Source organism: Dromiciops gliroides, chromosome 5, assembly GCF_019393635.1.
Source record: "Dromiciops gliroides isolate mDroGli1 chromosome 5, mDroGli1.pri, whole genome shotgun sequence".
NCBI classification, from domain to species: Eukaryota; Metazoa; Chordata; class Mammalia; order Microbiotheria; family Microbiotheriidae; genus Dromiciops; species Dromiciops gliroides.
Genome location: NC_057865.1, coordinates 181,413,835 through 181,434,382, shown reverse-complemented (window position 1 = coordinate 181,434,382; position 20,548 = coordinate 181,413,835). Strand labels below are relative to the sequence as shown.

At 35.0% G+C, this 20,548-nt stretch overlaps 1 protein-coding gene across 6 annotated transcripts in view; it reads left to right on the top strand.

The window, feature by feature from the left end:
• Positions 1-20,548, top strand: part of SLCO1C1 (solute carrier organic anion transporter family member 1C1) — a 101,268-nt gene that overhangs the window by 39,242 nt on the left and 41,478 nt on the right. For 4 of the 6 annotated variants that reach the window (XM_043968824.1, XM_043968825.1, XM_043968828.1 and 1 more), the window contains exons 7-10: positions 3,174-3,320; positions 8,032-8,130; positions 9,727-9,972; positions 10,638-10,802. In XM_043968824.1, coding sequence (XP_043824759.1) covers positions 3,174-3,320; positions 8,032-8,130; positions 9,727-9,972; positions 10,638-10,802 — 657 coding nt within the window. The remainder of the gene's footprint in view (positions 1-3,173; positions 3,321-8,031; positions 8,131-9,726; positions 9,973-10,637; positions 10,803-20,548) is intronic. The other 2 variants (XM_043968826.1, XM_043968827.1) reach the window with 2 other exon arrangements.

Here is a 20,548-nt window from a genome sequence, read left to right as displayed (position 1 = left end):
TTATGGTAAACTATATTTATATAGTATTTTAAAGGAATATTTCCTTACAAAACACCCATGAGGTTGATTATTGAAACAACAATAATAGCTAACATTTATATAGGACCTTATACCTGGCAAAGACTTTTCTTCACAATAGCCCAGCAAAGTAAGTACCACCACCACCACCATCTTCTTCTTCTTCATCTTACATTGCTCTTCCCTCTGCTTCAAATTTTTTCCCATTACTATGGCTTTGTTTCCCTCCATCCTATTCACTGCTCATGATATTTACTCTATTTCCTATATGCTTTTACCCTATCTCTCCTTAAAAGTGTTTTGCTTCTGACTGTTCCTCCTCCAATATGCCCCCCTTCCTTCACCCCTCCCCCCTTAACCCCTTCCCTTCCCACTTCCCTGAAGGGCAAAATATATTACTATACCCACTTGAGTATGTATGTTATTCCCTCTTTGAATCAATCTGATGACAGTGAGGCTCATTCACTCCTCCCCCATCTTCCCCTCCACTCCATAAGCTTTTTCTTGATTTGTTTATGTGAGATACTTTGCCCCATTCCAACTCTCCCTTTCCCTTTCTCCCAGTGCAGTCCTCTCACCCCTTAATTTTATTTTAAAGATGCCATCATGGGGCAGCTAGGTGACATAGTGGACAAAGCACCTGCCCTAGACCCAAGAGGACCTGAGCCCAAATCCAGCCTCAAATAAAGGACACTCCCCAAGTGTGTGACCTGGGCATGCCCCCAACCCCAACTTCCCTAGAGAAAAAGATAAACAAACAATAAATGCTTTACAGATATCATCCCTTCATAATTAATTCCCACTTGTGCCCTATGTCCGAATTTATTCCTTTCAGCTGCCCTAATAATGAGAAAGTTCTTATGAGTTAGAAGTATCATCTTCCCATGTAGGAATGCAAACTGTTTAACCTTTTAACATCCCTCATAATTTCTTTTTCCTGTTTACCTTTTTATGCTTCTTGAGGGTCTTGTATTTGAAAGCCAGATTTTCTATTCAGTTCAGGTCTTTTCATCAAGAATGCCTGAAAGTCCTCTTTTTCATTGAAGTCCTGTTTTCTCCCTGAAAGATTATATTCAGTTTTACTGGATTGTAACCCCTATTCCTTTGGCCTCCAGAATATCATATTCCATGCCCTCTGATCCTTTAATGTAGAAGCTGTTAGATCTTGTGATGTCCTGACTGTAGCTCCATAGTACTTGAATTGTTTCTTTCTGACTGCTTGCAATATTTTCTCCTTGACCGGGCAGTTCTGGAATTTGCCTATAATATTCTTGGGAGTTTTCATTTTGGGATCTCTTTCAGGAAGTGATTGGTGGATTCTTTCTATGTCATCTTTGACTGGGAAATGATCTCACCCTCTCCTTTTGTGGGTTCTGCTGCTCCAAGAATTGTCTTATGGCATTATTTGGACATTTTTTTGGAGTAATTGTGGGGGGAGAGCCTAGAGATTACTACCTTTCCTCCTCCATCTTGGCTCTTGGCTCCCAGCCTTTTTGTCTTAATACAATTCTAATGAATTTGTAGTTCTTGTAAAATCTAGGAGAGTGAACAAGGGACACTGGATTTTTAATTTTCATGTTTGCTTGTATTAAACACTACATGTTAACCTGCAGAAACTAGCGAGAAGTTTCAGAGCTCTCAAGTAGATTCCAGAAAACTTACTAATTTTTGGAGATATTAGTTCATTCCTATTGCTATCATATGATTTTCATAAATTATTCTTAAATTATTTGCTGAAAATATGTTCAAGTTAAAATTTAAGAGAGAAAAGACTTTGGTAGAAGTTTTTAAAATTATTTTCTTGAAAGAATAAGGAAAGGAAAAAAGCACTTATTAAGCCTCACTGTATGCCAAGCACTGAGTACTAGGGATGCAAATCACAACAATCCCTTCCCTCATGGAATTTTAATACTAATAGGGGAGACAATATGAATGAGTTGTAGCCATTCAGGTATGTGTTGACTTGGGAAGTCACAGAAATAGTGAATGGAGCCATTTTCCTATAGCAGTGGCTTAACTGATTTTATTATAGCTCCTGAACTTGAAAGTAGATTGAAGTATAGGAGGTGGGGGAGAAACATGTACAGTGGCTGGACAGATGGAAAAAATGTAGCCAGGGTTTGGAGTGTGTCTGGGGACTGCTAGATAGAGGGGAGCATCTGACACATTCACCCTTCAGGACAGCTTGGAGGAAGAGCAGAAGTTCAGTTACACAGAGGGTTAAGCGCTTTAGGGCTTGGACTCTGTTCTGGAAAGTGCAGAAGACAGTAGAATGACTGAGGTACAACATCACAAACTGGAATTTCCACAAGGTAGGAAATAATTTTTATATCATTAAAATATAATATAGTCAGTAGTTTAAGCAACATTCTTGAGAATTGAGGTAGCAAGCGAATACAGTTGTCACTGTAAACTGAGGCAAAAACTCAAGGGAATTTGGATCTCTTGTTCCCCAAAGGGGAAGACCAGAGAACACAAAGTCCAGTCTTCCAAAGAACAAGAAGTCCAGTTCTCAAGACTTAAATCCCCTTCTTTTCCCAAAATGGAAGGAAACCAAAGGAAGACAAATGCTTGTGAAATTAAAAGAAAGGTTTTATTAAGCAGAGAAGAAAATTTAACATGGACATGGGTACAATCCAGTCTATTCCTGAATAGGACACCAGGTAACAGATTGCAGAGGTTTATATACAATTTAAACAAAGGCAGTTAAGGAATTTGGAGGGAAAGGTGGCCTTAGAAAGGAATGAGTCAGTGGGTCCCATTCCCAAGGGGAAGGGGGAGAGGAATTCCAGTGACCTTTGATACACAAATCAATAGCCATCCATAGTCTTATATCCTGCAGTCAGATAAGTCTTTGATTGGCTTCAGAATTACAGATTCCCTGCAAGTCCAGCTAGGTTTACTCTCAGTCACAGAGAGGACTGTTGGCATGTCAACCAATGCATCCAGTCCTCATACCTTTGTTCTTCTTACCTTGATAATTGGGGGACTCAAGCAAATCAAGGTATCCATTTTCATACCACTAAAGGATTAGATTCTACTTACTACTTATTTCATTTTTTTCAATTATTCTTTGAGTGGTGCCAAAGAAAACCTCTGCAGTTGGATAATGGTCAAATTTTAACTCTCTTATGCCATTTTAAAATTCTATTAAGGATGTGAATCAGAAACTCATACCTCCATGTGGGTTTATGTTTTTCTGGGAAACCTCCTCCGTGGAATAGGAGAAACTCCCATTCAGCCTCTGGGGATTACTTACATTGATGACCATGCCACTGAGAACAACGCTGCATTCTATATTGGTAATGATTGCTTCTTTAATTTTCTCAGAAATAAATGCCTGTGTATTTAGACATGAAATAATTTTTCTATGTGAAATAGGGCAGAGAGCCCTAAAGTTAAAGTCACATAACTAGCTTCAATTTTAGGCTCTGTAACATTCTAGATATGTACCTTGGACAGGACCCACCTAGCTGCCCTCTGAGCCTTCAGTTACTCATTTGTAAAAAAAAGGGGATGATAATATTTACATGCATTAGCTTACAGAGCTATTGGGAACATCAAATTTAATAAAGTATATATAATTATTTTAACTATAAGGTGTTATATAGATATGAGTTATTATTTAGTATGAGGATGTAGGGTCTGGATATATAATTTCCTTGCTAAAAGGAATTCCCTAGATAAGAAAAATCCTTCTTCCAAAGAACAGTAAAGTACCTTCTCTATAATTTATATAATTTATATTTGATTATATATTATTTATATTTGATTATATTTATTATAATTTATATTATTACAGAGTTACCTAGAACACTTAGAGGTTAAGAGGCTTGTCCAGGTTCACATGGGCAGTATGTGTCAGAGGCTGTATTTGCCCTTTCTCTCATTGATATTGTTTCTATTATTATTATTATTATTATTACTATGACATTGACTTGGATCTATGAGGCAGATTTATAAAATAGGGTAGGCATTCATGTAGTATTCTGAACTTAGAGTTATAGTCATAAAATGACTCATACTTATGCTCCAAGTTAAAGAATAAAACTAACAATGGGCTTGGGCGGGGAGAGGGGGGTGGTGCGTAGAATCTCAACCAAATGCTAGAAAAGATGTTCTCTCCTATGTGAATCATTCTCCACCTTCATGCCCCAAACAAACAAACAACCCCCCCCAAAAGAGTCAACCACAAGCATTTATGAGAAATACTATTAATTATGGCAAATGTATTCTTTAACATAATTAATTTAAGAAAAACACAAAGATAATTAACTTTGAGGCAGGGTAGGTCCTGCCCATTCCTCTTGGGGATGTTTGTTTCTTTCAGAACCCTTGCAACTAGGGTAAACAACCAGGATAAGATACACACAGCCACATGTTCCCTCCAATATGTCCATTTAAATAGACATCATCCCTCATTTTCTTTTAAAAAAAAAAAGGCACATGTAGATGTGGCACATTCCAACCGTTGTCATGGAATACCTCTCTTCTCATGCCTCCATCTGCCCCAGAGAGTCCCAAATTCCAGCGATTGTAAAACCTTCCTCTACATCCTCCCCTTTCCAGGACTGATCTCTTCTTTGTTTCTTCTCTTTTCAAATTGATAACAACTAAAAATCCCAGGTAGTTTAATTGGTCAGTCAAAGCCTTTGCCAGGGGTTGTTACATCATTAAGGATTATTAAAATTAATAATAGCTCATAGCAACATGATGTCATTTTCATTATAGTGTCAAGACACCTGTTTTACCTATGTCATTTTAATTAGCATAAAGGAATCAGTTCATAAAGGGATGAGGGCATATAACAAAATTATATTAGATTGTACATAATTTTTATAAAGGTTTTTGTAGAGTTCTAGGAAATGATTGACATTTTTCAAGTCCTGAGTTCAGAGAACCTCCTTTGCTCCTTCCAGTCCAACATTTTCTTTTTGCATCTCTCCTCTCAAATTATCAAAGGGATGGTTGAGCAGATTAGCCATTTTGTCTCAAAATTGCCAAAGGAGTAAGTGAAAAGAGACTTTATTTAGCAAAAGGGTTATCTTTAACTTCATTCTAAGTAGACAAGAAAAGTATCCTATGCCTGACAACTTTGTAAGAAAAGTAAAATTCTTTATAAAGTATAGCATTGTTTTCTCCTGCTTGCACTAACTGCCATGCTGAATCTCTCTCCCTGCTTTTTCTACAACATAGCCTGAGACCATGAAAAGTTAGGAAGACTTGAGGTCAATCCTTTACTGGCATATAATATTAATAAATAAACATACATTTACCCCAAACTAATATATACCAATAGCAATTAATTTTATAAAAGACATACACAAATAGAAAACATAAAGTAAGGAGGAAAGAATTTTGGTAAAACAAAGGGAGATTACTAACAATTGAGACCATCAGGAAAGGTTCTATGATGGTATCACAGCTAAACTTTAAAGGACCAAATGATTCCAAGAGGCAGAGGTGGGAAGGAAGAGTATTTCGTCCCAACATGGGAGATGCAAGGACATAAATGTAAGAAAAGCTGAAAGGAAAAAGATCTATAATCACTGCCTTGAATGCTTTGCTCTATATTGTCTGGCCAATCTTTTATCAGCTATAAATCATTAGGATAAGAAATAATTGCCTTTTTCTGGGGCAATGAGGGTTAAGTGACTTGCCCAAGGTCACACTGCTAGTAAGTGTCAAGTGTCTGAGGCCAGATTTGAACTCAGGTCCTTCTGAATCCAGGGCCAGTGCTATTACTGGCTTTTATAGTTTGAACAGAGTCCCAGTTGAAAACAAACAAACAAAAAACAACAACAACAAAAAACAACCTTGTGTGTAACCAAACTATCATGTAGTCCCAGGGAAATTCCTCTGTTAAAATCAGAAGTGTAACTAAATCATTATAAAGTGTGTATCTTAAGTATATGACCATGATAATCATAACTATATATTAATCTTCATATTAAAATAAGAAAATAAGAAAGTCCTGTAAAGAGCTCTTGAGGCATCAAAGGGCTAATTGCAACATCATGCAAAGTACAAAGTTGGGATGTCACAAAGTTAGGACATTCATGCAATCTTGCATGAATCAACTTCTAGAGGACATTGTTGCATCATACATGAATGAAGTGACCTATAAATAACTGTGAATTCTGTATCTCAGGGTTTCATACTATACTAGGTAGACTGTGAACCCCACCTTTGTTTCTCTTAACAAAGGTTGGTTTCTTTGCCCAGAAAAAAATAAGATAAAGTATACCATTCACTTTTGTTGGCCTCCTTTTGTCCCTCAAAGTTTCTAACAATTTCTCCTTCTGGTGTCAGATGCTAATTTCCAGTCCCCTTATTAATGCTGTTAGGGCTAAAATTTTAGCTATACTGTCTAAAATATCGAATGAGTGGTTGCCAATAAATTATAAGCTTTAGGAAGAGTTAGACTTTTAAGCATTTATTAAGGAGAATAAGAATTTGGTAAAGAGAAAGAGAAAGGCCTAGATTCCTCTATCTATTAAAGGGAGAGAGCATTCCTAGCTCTGCTCCCTGCCAGAGTTCACAGGAAAGAGTGAGTCAGAGCTCCCCCTTCTTCCTCCCACAACCAAACATCACTTCCTGATGCCAAAGAAAAGACGCATGGTCTTGCTCTCAGAGACTTTCACCTCATGGCGGAGATTTTCTACAGTAAGTCTCCAGCAGGTGGCATCATTCCAATCATTACAATGCCTACATAGAGAAAAAGAATTGATGCCAGTCACACCTTAGTGTAAATTCAAGCTAGGCAACTAGGTACCTATAGTGCTCAATGGAATTGGTGTCAGGGAGACCTGAGTTGAATCCTACCTCACATTTAATAGGTGTGTGACCCTAGGCAAGTCAATTAACTTTCTGTGTCACTGCTTCCTCATCTGTAAAGTAGGGATAATAATATTGCCTACCTCTCACAGTTGTTGTGAGGATCAAAGGAGATAATATATGTAAAGTACTTTGTAAACCTTAAAGTGCTATATAAATGTTTAGTGGTAGTGGTGGTGGTGGTGGTGGTGGTGGTAGTAGTAGTAGAAAGAGGAGGAGGAGTAATAGCAACAGTCTTACCTCTTCCAGAATATTTTCGTTTTAAGATTGTTATTTGTGAAATGAAAGATTTTATCTTCTGGAAAAGGATTTTCAGGTATCAGTGAAAATTTGTTGTGGTGATTGGGCAGGGGGTTAATTTGGGGTTATAGGGAAACTTTTCTGGCCCTCTGGAATAATATAAAATAAAGGAATATTTTTCTGTTTACTGGCAAAAAGCATTTTGGAAAACTATATCATGTAGTTCTCCCCCATCATCAGAGTTTTTGTGAAACCAAGTACAATATTGTCTCCTTTAACAGTGGTGAGAGGGGGCAGCTAGGTAGCACAGTGGATAGGGCACCGGCCCTGGAGTCAGGAGTATCTGAGTTCAGATCTGGCCTCAGACACTTAACACTTACTAGCTGTGTGAACCTGGGCAAGTCACTTAACCCCAATTGCCTCAATAAAACAAAACAAAACAAAACAAAAAACCAGTGGTGAGAAAGCCCAGATTAAAGCAAAAAAAAAAAAATCTAGGTATTTTAATACCTTAAAAATATTTCCTTCTGATCAACTGTAGAAAGGACCTAGGGGACCACCAACCCATATATAAACCAAAATATGAAGCATGCTCTATTGACAAAATCATTAACTGAACTGACATTTATTAGATGGTGGGGGGGTGGGGGTTGTTGTTTTTTTGTTGGGTTTTTTTTCTGTTTAGAATTTTATTTTCCAAAATACATGTAAAAACTAATTTTGACATTGATTTTAAAAAAAAACTTTGTGTTCCAACTCCTCTTCCTCCCTTCCTTCCTACTCCCCACTCCCAAGTACTCAAGTAATTCATTATAAGTTATACATGAGTAGTCATGGAAAACATCTCCACATTAGCTAGGTTGACTGACATTTATTATTGAAGTATTTCTGCATTTTTAACAGTATATACAAAGAGAATTTTTATTTTCTTTTTAGGGTGTGTACAGACAGTTGCAATCATTGGACCAATATTTGGATTTCTTTTAGGCTCACTGTGTGCCAAACTATATGTTGACATTGGCTTTGTAAACCTAGGTAAGGGTTCTTTCAAAGAGATCATATGAGTAATAATCATGAAACTCAGAGGATAAATGTTAATGAAGTGATTAATTGAAAAAACAATCCTTATTATATTATTTTTCATGTGTATTAATAAATAGAATGTATCACCTTTCTGGGTCTCAAGTTCAAATGCATTCCAGGGCAAGGAAGCCTGAAAGCTTTGGTCACTCCCTGACTTTCAGGAATTCCAGGTGTGTCAACATTTATTACAGCCATAGCTATTGACAATGTAATTGGGAATTTCAGCAAAGACATGAAGGCCTGACAGTCTTCTGGAAATCAAATTCTTTTTACTCTACAAAATTATCCGTGGGTTATGTCTTGAGGACTGCTGTGGGGAAGCCTTGGTTTTCCACTTCAGGATTTTGCTCATGCATTGAGTAAGCCAAGTATTTCTCAGTATCACACTTGCCCTTTTCTGTGATAGCTATGTTTATAAGAGAGAGCTATTTTCTTTCTTTAGAATCAGAAGCCCAGGAAAAGGGTAATGAGATAATAAGGCCACTTTTTAAAATTGAGAATTAAAATTTGAAGCTATGAGAAAAAGTGAAATCCACTGGCATATGTGAAATTCTACAATTCCTGATAGTTCTTTTATTCAAGTCCAATATAAATCCAAAGATGAGCATATAAAGTATAGGTTTTATTGCATAGTAACCAATTAACTCATTCACCTGGTGAATATTTTAAAGTTTAAAGAAATGATTGGGAAAAGAGACATTTCAAAGGGGCTGGTTTGAGGCAGCTCATCAAATTAGTGATCAATTTCTAAAATGCTAGAGATTTTTATATTGAGAGATAACAAAATAAGAGGTTTATGAAGGAAAGAGATACTCAAACATGTTAATGTATTTTTTAGGGTGACAGATTAAGAACTGAAAGAGATCTCAGAAGTCATCTAGGGCAAACCATCATTTTACAGATGAGAAAGCCAATCTCAGGAGATGTTACATACTTTTTCTGAGGTTCTTCAGCTAGTAAACAGAAAAGTCAAGATCTGAACCCAGATAATCTGACTCCACACCTAATCCACTATACTACTTCAAGATTATATAGCAAAAATAGAACTGAGGTTACTTTGCAGGAATAGAAAGTTTATATTTCAGAGAAAAGGTTGCAGTGAAGAAATGAAACAAAGTTTGAAACATTGAAATGTAGCGGAAAAGATCACTGGACCTTGGTTGTAGCTCTTGGACTATCATTAACTAGTTGTGTGACTTTGGGCAAGCTATGTAATGCTTTTTGTGTCCCAGTTTCTTCATCAGTAAACTGAGAATTGATTCTCTCTCTCTCTGTCTTTATATCCTTAGTACCTAGCATAGTACTAGCATAGAGTAGGTGTTAATTAGCACGTGTTAAATTAAAATGCACTGAACATGATCCAAATAGTTCTTAATTCTATTCAACAGAAAAAGTAGCAAAAGAAAGAAATGGTCGCCTTAGAAATCAATGTGGGAAAATTAAGCCTGTTTGGCTAATGATAAATTTGGTGGTGGTGCTGGTGAAAGTGGTGGTATTTTAAATAAATTTTGTTATGTGAACAACTCAACTATCTTCTTTCTCTTTTAGATAACCTAGCTATTACTCCAAAGGACACACAATGGGTAGGTGCCTGGTGGCTAGGTTATTTAATAGCAGGTGCCTTAAGTCTTATTGCAGCTGTGCCTTTCTGGTTCTTGCCAAAGAGTCTCATGAAACCTGAGAACAGGAAAGATTCCATTTCCTCTTCTGAAAAATCAAAGTTTATTAAAAAAAACCAAAAGGAATATCACATACACTGTCAAGAGAAAGTGACGATGTTAGAAATGGCAAGAGGTGAGTAAAAACCCTATATTTTTCTGTTAGATACTTTACACATTGGCCAAAATGAAAGGTGGTGTTGTGTGGAGGAGAACATTGAGTCTAGAAAGAAAAGAAAAGCTTCAATAAGAGGAGGTGGGAGGACGTTTTAGATACGGGACATAGCATGGACAAATAAACAAAGGGCTAGAGAGGTAAGAACAAGATCAGAAAACAGTTTAATATAGGATATCAGGAAAAATATTCATATGAAGGAAGGCTGGATTGGTTGAGTGGATACAGAATGTAAAACAGCTTTGAAATCTAGGTTAAGGACTTTGTAATGTACCCTGTATACATTAACAAGCACTCACTAACAGTTTTTTAATTAGGGGGAAGAAACATGATATAGTGAGACTTTTATATTGGAAAGATAATTTTGTTAACTGTAGATTGAAGAAGGAAGAGATTGGAAAGAAACCAGTCAGGAGGCCATTACATAAGGTTGAACTAAGATAGGGTGCATGTGAGTAGGAGAAAAAGATATATAAGAAAGTTATTTTAGCCTTGACAGGATTGGCAACCAAATGAATTCATCAGGTGAGGGAGAAGGAAAAGTTATAGATGACTGAGGATGATAGAGAGCAGAAAAATTGATCAAAGCCTATTTTTTAAATGGCCCATGTCATTTTTACCTTTAGATTTTCTGCCTTCACTAAAGAGACTATTTGGAAATCCAGTGTACTTTTTATACTTGTGTGCAAGCACTGTTCAGTTTAATTCTTTATTTGGAATGGTCACATATAAACCCAAGTATATCGAACAACAATATGGACAATCATCTTCGAAGACAAATTTTGTTATAGGTATGCTTCCCTTGCATTCTAGGTATTTTCAAAACTAAATTTTCTTTTAGGTTATCTTGTTCCCTCAGAAACTGAGGAAGGAAAATGTCTCAAAATTTAGTCTGCTGATGTTAATGTAAAATGGAAGTCTCAATGTGAGAGAAGCTCTAACAGGATCATGTATATAATATTTTCTGCCTGACTTGTAGCAAGAATTGCTTACTGAATATAAGGCAGCCGTAAGAAGGAGTAAACAGGAGAGAGGTCATAGGTTATAGACATACACCTGAAAGGGAACTTACAAATGAAGAAACTGAAGGGCAAAGGGGTTAAGTGACTTTTGTCCAAAGTCACCCAGGTGAGTGGTAGAGCCCATATTCTAATTCAGATCCTGTGATTCCAAGTCCAGTTTTCTTTTCTCTGCACCATTCTGAGATAGTCATCTTCAAGTAAAAAAATGAGATATCAAATAGTTCTTCTTTAATAGCAGCTTTTTTATATAGGGATTAATATTTTTATATGCAGCCAAAAATCTCGTCATTGCTGATTTTTTTCTCAGCAGCATTAGGACCAATGAGTATTACAAAAAAGCACAAGCCCTTATTGATTTAGTCTAAGCTATCCTTTTTTCAGATGAAGTTGTAAATGTCTCAGGAATCTGAGACATGGAAAGGTTAAATGACATAATTAAGTAGCAGAGCTGCATTTCCATCCAATTTCCACTAATCCAAATCCAGGGTTTGTTGTAGTATTTCACAGCAGTACAGTTAATGACAAAATGAGTCCCATAAGCAACCAGTAGCATACAGAAGTGCATGGAAACAAGCCAGAAACTTCAAACTTGTAAACAACTTCTTTGGAATAAGTGGAACACTTTAGAAAACTGAATGAACTCTTGTGGTCCCCGAGGGTCTGCTTTACTAAACTATGGTTGCAGTACATGAATGTTTTTTCTAACTTGTTCACCCTCAAAATGAGAGAATGCAGCATAGAAAGATTTCCTATTCTTACCAAGAAATGGTAAAATAAGATTATTTGGGTGACAATATTAGAATTGAAAGAAACCTGGGGAAAGTAAGAGTACTTCAGCAGGACATCTGTTACTATCAGATCATCACCTTGCCTCATTTATCCCTCTCTCAAAGAATCTAGAAGTCAATGATAGACTATTAATAAGGCTAGATTTCTAGCTAATATAATTGTTATTACTATAATTCAGTACTTAAATGATCTGTGACATTGTTGTTGGGTCAATGATCTCCAAAATGTACTTTGACTGAAGAATTTAATATAATCTGACCAACTCAATAATGAGTATCTCCAAATATAGTTAAACTGGTCTTCAGATTTAAAAAAGAAGCAATAAAAGTGACATTCATATAAGAAATTTTTCTAGCTCAATGGGAACTAACTAAAAGATGTTTTGTTTCTTAAGTATAACTTTAAATCCATTCATTAATTCACTCATTCAACAAGAATTTATTGAGCTACAACAATGTACAAGGCATAATGCTTGGCACTTGTGATACATGGACAAAAGTGAATAGTCTTTGTCCTCAAGGAACTTCAAAGGAGATTAAAAAGATTTTTTAAAATATAAAGGAGACTCTAAACTTCTCCCTGAAATAAAGACCCATTTTTTTACACTAATACTCTGGTGATTACTATATGGCTGTGAATTATAGAATTCCACAGTGCCTCTTGAGTAATTAAGGCTGAAAATCACTTAAAGAGCTGTTGACATCTATGGTGAGTGTGGAAGGACTGAAGCATGTTATCAGTGAAGAATTGGGCACCAGAAGCATCACAAAATGTATCATAAAGATATATGAACCACTACAGAGAGTAGTGAAATCAGTCATTTGACAAGAATGAAAGACAGAAGATAGGCATCCCAAGCATTCCCTTACTACCCATTTTAATGTCCAGAAATTTAGAGGAATGGTTCTAATGCATTAGATGGTCCCCAAATGAAGAGTTTATGGTATGAAATGAACAAGAATTGTATAGGATGAGAATATGAGGGTGGTTGCAATCTGAACCATTAGATGTATTCATAATAGTGAGGTCACAGATCTATCCAAGTGATGAAAAAAGCAGGATATTCATGTTATTGTTTAGTCATTCAGTCATGTCTGACTCTTCATGACCCTGTAAGAGTTTCTTGGCAAAGATACTGGAGTCATTTGCCATTTTTTTCTAGTGGATTAAGACAAACAGAAGTTAAGTGACTTGCCCACTATCATACAGCTAGTGAATGTCTGAAGCCAGATTTGAAATCATCTTTCTGACTCCAAGTTCAGTGCTTTATCTACTGAACCACCTAGCTATTTCAGGATATTTATAGCTATCCTCAATTATCTAAAGGATTTTTATGTTGAAAGGGGATTTGATACACTCATTTTGGCCTACAAATTATAGGAGAAATGAATAAAAATTAAAGAGGGCAAAGAAAATGTGCCACTATAAGGAAAAACTTTCAAACAATTTATAAAAATGTCCAATGGTCAAAAATTGATATGTTCTGCCCCAAGATGTAGCAAGTTCTCTATCATTGTAATTTTTTTTGGCAGGGCAATGCGGGTTAAGTGACTTGCCCAGGGTAACACAGCTAGTAAGTGTCAAATGTCTGAGTCCAGATTTGAACTCAGGTCCTCCTGAATCCAGGGCCAGTGATTTATCCACTGCACCACCTAGCTGCCCCCAGTTCTCTATCATTGTAGGTCAGCCAATCTAGGCCATTTGCTGGGCACATTATATAGACATTTCTGTTCAAGAGTGAGTTAGAATGAATGACTAACAGCTTCCATTCTAACTCTTAAATATTGTGATTTCAAAGAGGCAAAGGGAATGCAATATAGGAGTAAGAAACAGTACTTTGCCAGCATTTCTATATCACCATATTCCTTCTAAGTTGGGAATCATATTTAAACAAATGTGAAAATATAGACTCAGGAATCTCATGCTTTGAAATAGTAAGAAAATGTCTCAGGTTTCCCCTCTCCTTTTCTGAAACATTCATAGACTTTGCCTTAAAAATAAGTAGAGGGGGCAGCTAAGTGGCGCAGTGGATAAATCACTGGTCCTGGATTCAGAGGACCTGAGTTGAAAAGTGGCTTCAGACCCTTGACAATTATTAGCTCTGTGATCCTGGGCAAGTCATTTAACCCCAATTGCCTCACCAAAAAGAAAAAAAAAAGAAAGAAAGAAAGAAAGAAAAGAAAAGAAAAGAAAAAAAGTAAAAATTCTCAAATTCTAAGACGACTTTTCTGCCTTTATTATTTCTAGACTATCTGAACAAAGGAATTTATGCACCAAATTTTTATAATTTTTTAAAATATCCCTATTGTTTTTAGATTTAAAAAAGTTTTAAAAGACATCTTGACTTTTTTGGACGGGGGTGAGGCAATTGGGGTTAAGTGACTTGCCCAGGGTCACACAGCTAGTAAGTGTTAAGTGTCTGAGGCCGGATTTGAACTCAGGTCCTCCTGAATACAGGGCCGGTGCTCTATCCACTGCACCACCTAGCTGCCCCCAGCTTGACTTCTTAATATTTTTCAGTCTATCCCTTCACTAATCCTAATATGGTCATATTGTCCAGACTGTGATAGTTGGATAGAGAACTTATAGTGATATAAGAATAAAGAAAATGACAATAACAGTAAAAATAATAGAATAGGCATTTTTAGAGTGCAAAAAGATTTACAAAATGCATTACAAGTATCATCTTAATTGATCCTCACAACAACCCTAGAAGGCAGGTGCTATCATTCTCATTTTACAGTTGAGGAAACTGAGGCAGAGAGAGTTTAAAAGTGACTTGCCCAGAGTCACACAGCTAATTATTATCTAAAGAAAGAATCAAACTCAGGTCTTAATGACTGCAAATCCAAAACTTTATCCACTGCACTATGGACTTCCCACAAATATAGGGGGTCTGTCATACAAAAAACTTTTGTTGTTGCAAAAAACTGAATGGCAAATATTTCTGTGTAATCATAGCCCATTACAAAAGTTCTGACATTACAGATTGGAATATATATATATGTATACACACACACACACACACACACACACACACACACACATATATATGTATATGTGTATGTATGTGTATATGTATATGTATATATAATAGATAAATATGTATATTTAAAATTGTGACCAACATAGTGAGCATGCTTGACATTTAATAGAATTTTCTCCATCCATATTCCCTGACCTTTTTACCAAAAGAAGGTAAATGTATTTCCTTATGTCTACCTAAATGAAACATTGCAGTAACTCAATATCAAACTTCATTTTAGCATTCATTTAATTTACATTGTTGTTGTCATTATGGGTATTGCTTTCCTGGATTGAACATATTATCTTCTGTTTCAATTCATAAAAATCTTCCTTTTTGATGAGTTCTTTATATTTGTTATTTCATTTAGAACAATTTTTCATTTCATATAATTTCATCATTCCTATGCCACAATGTAAAATATTTAGCCATTCCTCACTTTATGGACATTCATGCTCTTTCTCTTGTTTTTACTATCTCAAAATGTGGTGTTTTGAATATTTTAGTGTATGTGGGACCTTTCTTTGTGTCTTTGATCTGCATAGGGTCAAATAGTATGACCTCTGGGTCAAAGAGCATGATAATGTAATGATTTTTCTTGAATAATTTGGCCCATTCTTTTCCAAAATAGTTGGACCAATTCATAGCTTCAACAGTGTATTAGTTTGTTTATCTTCCTGCAGTCTCTCAGCTTTTACACTTTCCATTTTTTGTTATCTTTTCTAGTTTTTTTTAATTGAGGTGAAACTTCCGAGTTTTTAAATTTTTATTTCTTTTATTATTTATGATGTGGTATGATCTTTTATTTGGCCATTAATAGTTTGCAACTCTTCTAAAATTATTAATTTCTGTTGACCATTATCCATTAGGAAATAACTCTTTGTCATATATTTATGGTAATTCCTTAATCTATATTTGTGATCAGATTTTGATCAAGGATATTTGATAAAAATATTTTCCCCCACTTGATAGTTTCACTTCTTATAAATCAATACATTTTTATCCATTGCTGAATCTGTACTAGGCACTAAACCATGTGCTGGGTATATAAAGCTGGAAATGAAAACAACCCTTTCCCTCAAGAAGCTTATGATCAGAATATGATAATATAATTCACCCTGCATGATTTTGTTTACATAAAATATTTTAACTTTGTGTAATCAAAATCGTCCTTTTTTCCACTTAAGATTATTTTTAAGCATTGCTTGGTTAAGAATTAACCCCCTAGGGGCGGCTAGGTGGTGCAGTGGATAAAGCACTGGCCCTGGATTCAGGAGTGAACCTGAGTTCAAATCCAGCCTCAGACACTTGACACTTACTAGCTGTGTGACCCTGGGCAAGTCACTTAACCCCCACTGCCTCGCAAAAAAACAAAAAAAAGAAAAAGAAAGAAAAAGAATTAACCCCCTAGCTGTGAATACTGCCAGTTTCCATTTCTTTTCTTTTTTATGATAAAATATTTTATATTTAGGTCATGTATCCATTTGGGATTCATTACATTCTGAAGTATAAGATGCTGGTTAAAATTTCCAACTTTTCTACCTGTTCTTATCAAATAGGGATTCCTTAGGCCAATTTTAAATGCCCTGGAATGTATAAAGCACTAACTACTAAGACTATTTTGTACAACTTGCTAGTCCTTTAAAATATATAATAAATTTATTACATGAATTTCTTTTTCCCTCCTCCTGTCCCAGAGATAACTACATTAGACAAAAATATGTATATATGTAAAATCATTCTATACATGCTTCTATTTATCAGTTCTGTTTCTGGATGTAAATGTCTTCCTTCATATGACCTTTGTAATTAATTTGGGTATTTAAAAAAAAGAAACTGGGAAACGTCTCTGAGCAAAGAAATTAGCCTTTATTAAAGAAACAAAGATTTGGTCTACAGTCCACCCAGTACGGTCTGTGACTACACGTTACAAAATTCACAGTTATTTATAGACATGTATGGTGCAATGATGTAAGTCCTAGTCATGCCCTGATCAAGCACCAGTCATGATGTCTGCAGGTCATGATGTCCCAATAGCCCTGTACTGTCCTAGTACAAGTTCAGTACATTTTGCAGGACTTTGTTCTAACAATACACAATACATTCCAGAGGGTGCCCTGTGCATTCTAGAAGGCTTTCTTTTCTTCATTATTTTAATATAAAGACTAATATGCAGATATGATCACATACTTAAGATACAAACTTTATAGTGATTATAGTCACACTCCTAAGGTTAACTAACACAGGTATTTCCCTGGGACTACATTATAGTTTCAGTTACACAGTTTTTCACCTAGGACTATACTCACTATAAATCACACAGTTACTTCTATTAAAATGGTTGTAGCTGGTAAATGATTAAAAAGCAAAGCAATCAATGCATTGATCACTGATCTTTCTCATTACAAAGTTTGGATTGATTGCAGACTAAACATAGCATATAGTCCTACAGAGGGCATTCCTCTATATTGTACAGGGCTTGTACAGGACACATACAGGGCATGTATTGGGCTTGCACAGGGCTTATTGGGCCACAGAAAGATCTATAAAGAAGTAAAGATTTTGTAACTCATGGTCTCAGACTGTATTGGGAAAACTACAGACTACCACTTTTGTTTCTTTAAGAAAGGTGGTTTTCTTTGTCCAGAGAGGTTTTCCTGTTCATTTTCCCCCCATTTGAATGGCCAAAATGATGGTCTCTCAGTTGTTCTTAAAACAATATTCTTGTTATTGTGTACAATAATCTCTTTGTGCTGCTTACTTTATTCTTCATTATTTTGTGAAGTCTATCCATGTTTTTTTCTAAAATCAATGATCTCATAATTTCTTATGCTACATGCTATCTTTCTTATGTTATTCCATAACAATCATATGCCACAACTTGTTCAGTCATTCCCCAATTGATGGGCATCCCTACAATTTCCAGTTCTCTGCCACTACAAAGAGAAAAAAATAATAAGAAAATTAATTTGGAAGTGCAAAAAGTCAAGAATATCATAGGAACTAATAAGAAATATAAAGGAAGGAGGTTTAGTATTACCAGATTTTAAACCATATCATAAGGCAGTAATTATTAAAACTATCTTCTATCTGGTACTAAGAAAGGAAGATCAATGGAACAGAGTAGACAAAAATTTACAGCAGCAAATAAATATAGTAACTTTGTATTTGAGAAGTCTATAGAGACTTAAATTTGGGGGATAAGAATTCATTATTTGGCAAAAAAATTTGTTGGGAAAATAGGAAAGAAATATGGAAGAAGTTGGCATAGACCAATATATCCCATTGATATTCATTTCTATTTTTTGGATCAATACCAAATATTTTTCATATTGGATGCATTGTAATACAATATGAGATCCAAAAAGGATTTTCCTTATTCATTTCCAATTTTTGACCCCTTCAGATTCTAGAAGTTTTGTTTATGTTTTGTTTTGTTTTGTTTTTTGTGAGGCAATTGGGGTTAAGTGACTTGCCCAGGTTCACACAGCTAGTAAGTGTTAAGTGTCTGAGGCCAGATTTGAACTCAGGCTCTCCTGACTCCAGGGCCAGTGCTCTATCCACTGTGCCACCTAGCTGCCCCTAAAAGTTTTTTTAACAAATAAATTGTATTGATTTTTATGTAGTTTAATAAAGTAACCCATTGGTACTTTTGTGGTTATCAAATATGCAAATTCAAATAAGTACTATCAAATTTTTAATTAAATTGGTGTGGTCTAGCAATAACAGATCAATATTGGTTTGATCTTTATATTCCTTTATTTCTTATGAAGAATGTTTTAAAATTGTATTTAATATTATATATTGAGAATGTCTTCTTAAGGTTATCCTTACAAAAAAAAAAGGTTATCCTTGCTTTTTGTTACTACTGTGTAAAAATGGTAATGATTTCTGTTCTATTCTTTTCTATTTTGGTACTTTAATGACACATAGATTGGTTTGAAAACTTTCTTTTCTGATTTGCTGGGGTTTTCTAAGTAAGACATCATGATTTATTCAAAGAGATTTAATCTCTTTCTTTGCTGATATTTATACCTTTATTTTATTGTTCATACCTTATTAGTAGTAGTAATGTTTCTTGAACTGTGTCAAAAACAGTAGGGATATACTTTTTTCATTCATATATTGGAAAAGCTACTATTTCTCCATTCCAAATAATGTTACTTTTTTGTATTAGTTATGTAACTGATCAAATTACATAAGAGCTCCTCGATGCTTATGCTTTTTAGGGTTCTCAGCATAAATTATATATTTTTGTCAAAGCCCTTTTCCATATCTATGAACATAAAAGAAGGTATATTTTTTGTTTGTTTTCTCACTTGTACTATCAATGTCACTAATAGTTCTCCTAATGTTTACCCATCCAACATGGTCACAGTGTTTATTTTTTGAGGTAAAACACTTCTATAGTTCTTTTGCAGTGGTTTTATTTTTAAAATTTAGTGTGTACATTAAATTCTGCCTTCCCCCTTCCCTTAGCCCCTAATTAAGAAGGCAAGCATTATAGATTGTATATGGGAAGTTAGGCAAAACATATTTCCATATTATGCATGTTGTAAAAGAAAACAAAGACAAGGAATAAACAGTAAATATAAATTAGAAAAAAAAGTTTGTTTAGATCTGTATTCAGTTTCTATCAGTTCTTTCTCTGGAAAGATAGCATTCTTCATCACAAACAAGTCCTTTGTAATTGCCTTGGATCATTGCATTGATCAGAATAGCTAAATCATTCACAGTTGAACACCCTTAAAATACTGCAGTTACTCGGTACAATGTTGTCCTGGATCTGGTTACTTTATTTTGCATGAGTTCATATAAGTCATCCCAGGTTTTTTCTGAAAGCATCCTGCTCATCATTTCTTATAGTACAATACTATTCCATCACATATGCCACTTCTTTAATCATTCTCTAATTGATAGCCATTCTCTCTATTCCAATTCTTAGGCACCACAAAAATATTTATACATGTAGGTCCTTTTTCTTTTTTTTTTTATTCTGAAAACTGCCTTTTCAAATACTTTGACCAGTTATTAATTAGGAAATGATATATTTTTATAAATTCAGTTTTGTTCTCTATAATTTTGAGAAATGAGGCCTGTATCAGAGAAGTTTGCTGGAAAATTCCCCAACCCCCTTCCCCAGTTTCCTGCTTTCCTTCTAATCTTGGCTGGATTGGTTTTGTTTGTGGAAAAGCTTTTTAATTTAATGTAACAAAAATTATTGATTTGACATCCTTAATGCTCTTTCTTTTGTTTGGTCATAAATTCTTCCCTTATCTATAGACCTGGGAGGTAAAATATTCCATACTCTTTTAATTTGCTTATGATGTAACTCTTTATATTAAATAATGTACCCTTTTAATCTTGGTATATGGTGTGAGACGTAGGTCTATATCCTTTTAGTTTTCCAAACAATTTTGGTCAAATATTGAATTCTTGTCATGAAAGCTTGCATCTTTGTATTTATCAGATGCTAGATTATTAGGGTCATTTATTACTGTGTATCATGTACATAATCAAATTCACTGATCCACCACTCTATTTCTTAGCCAGTACCAGATTATTTTGATGATTCCTGATTTCTAATACATTTTGAGATCAACTAGGCCACCTTTCTTCACATTTTTTCATTGATTCCATTAATATTCTTGAGCTCTTACTGTCCTAGATAAATTGTGTTATTATTTTTTCTAGCTCTATA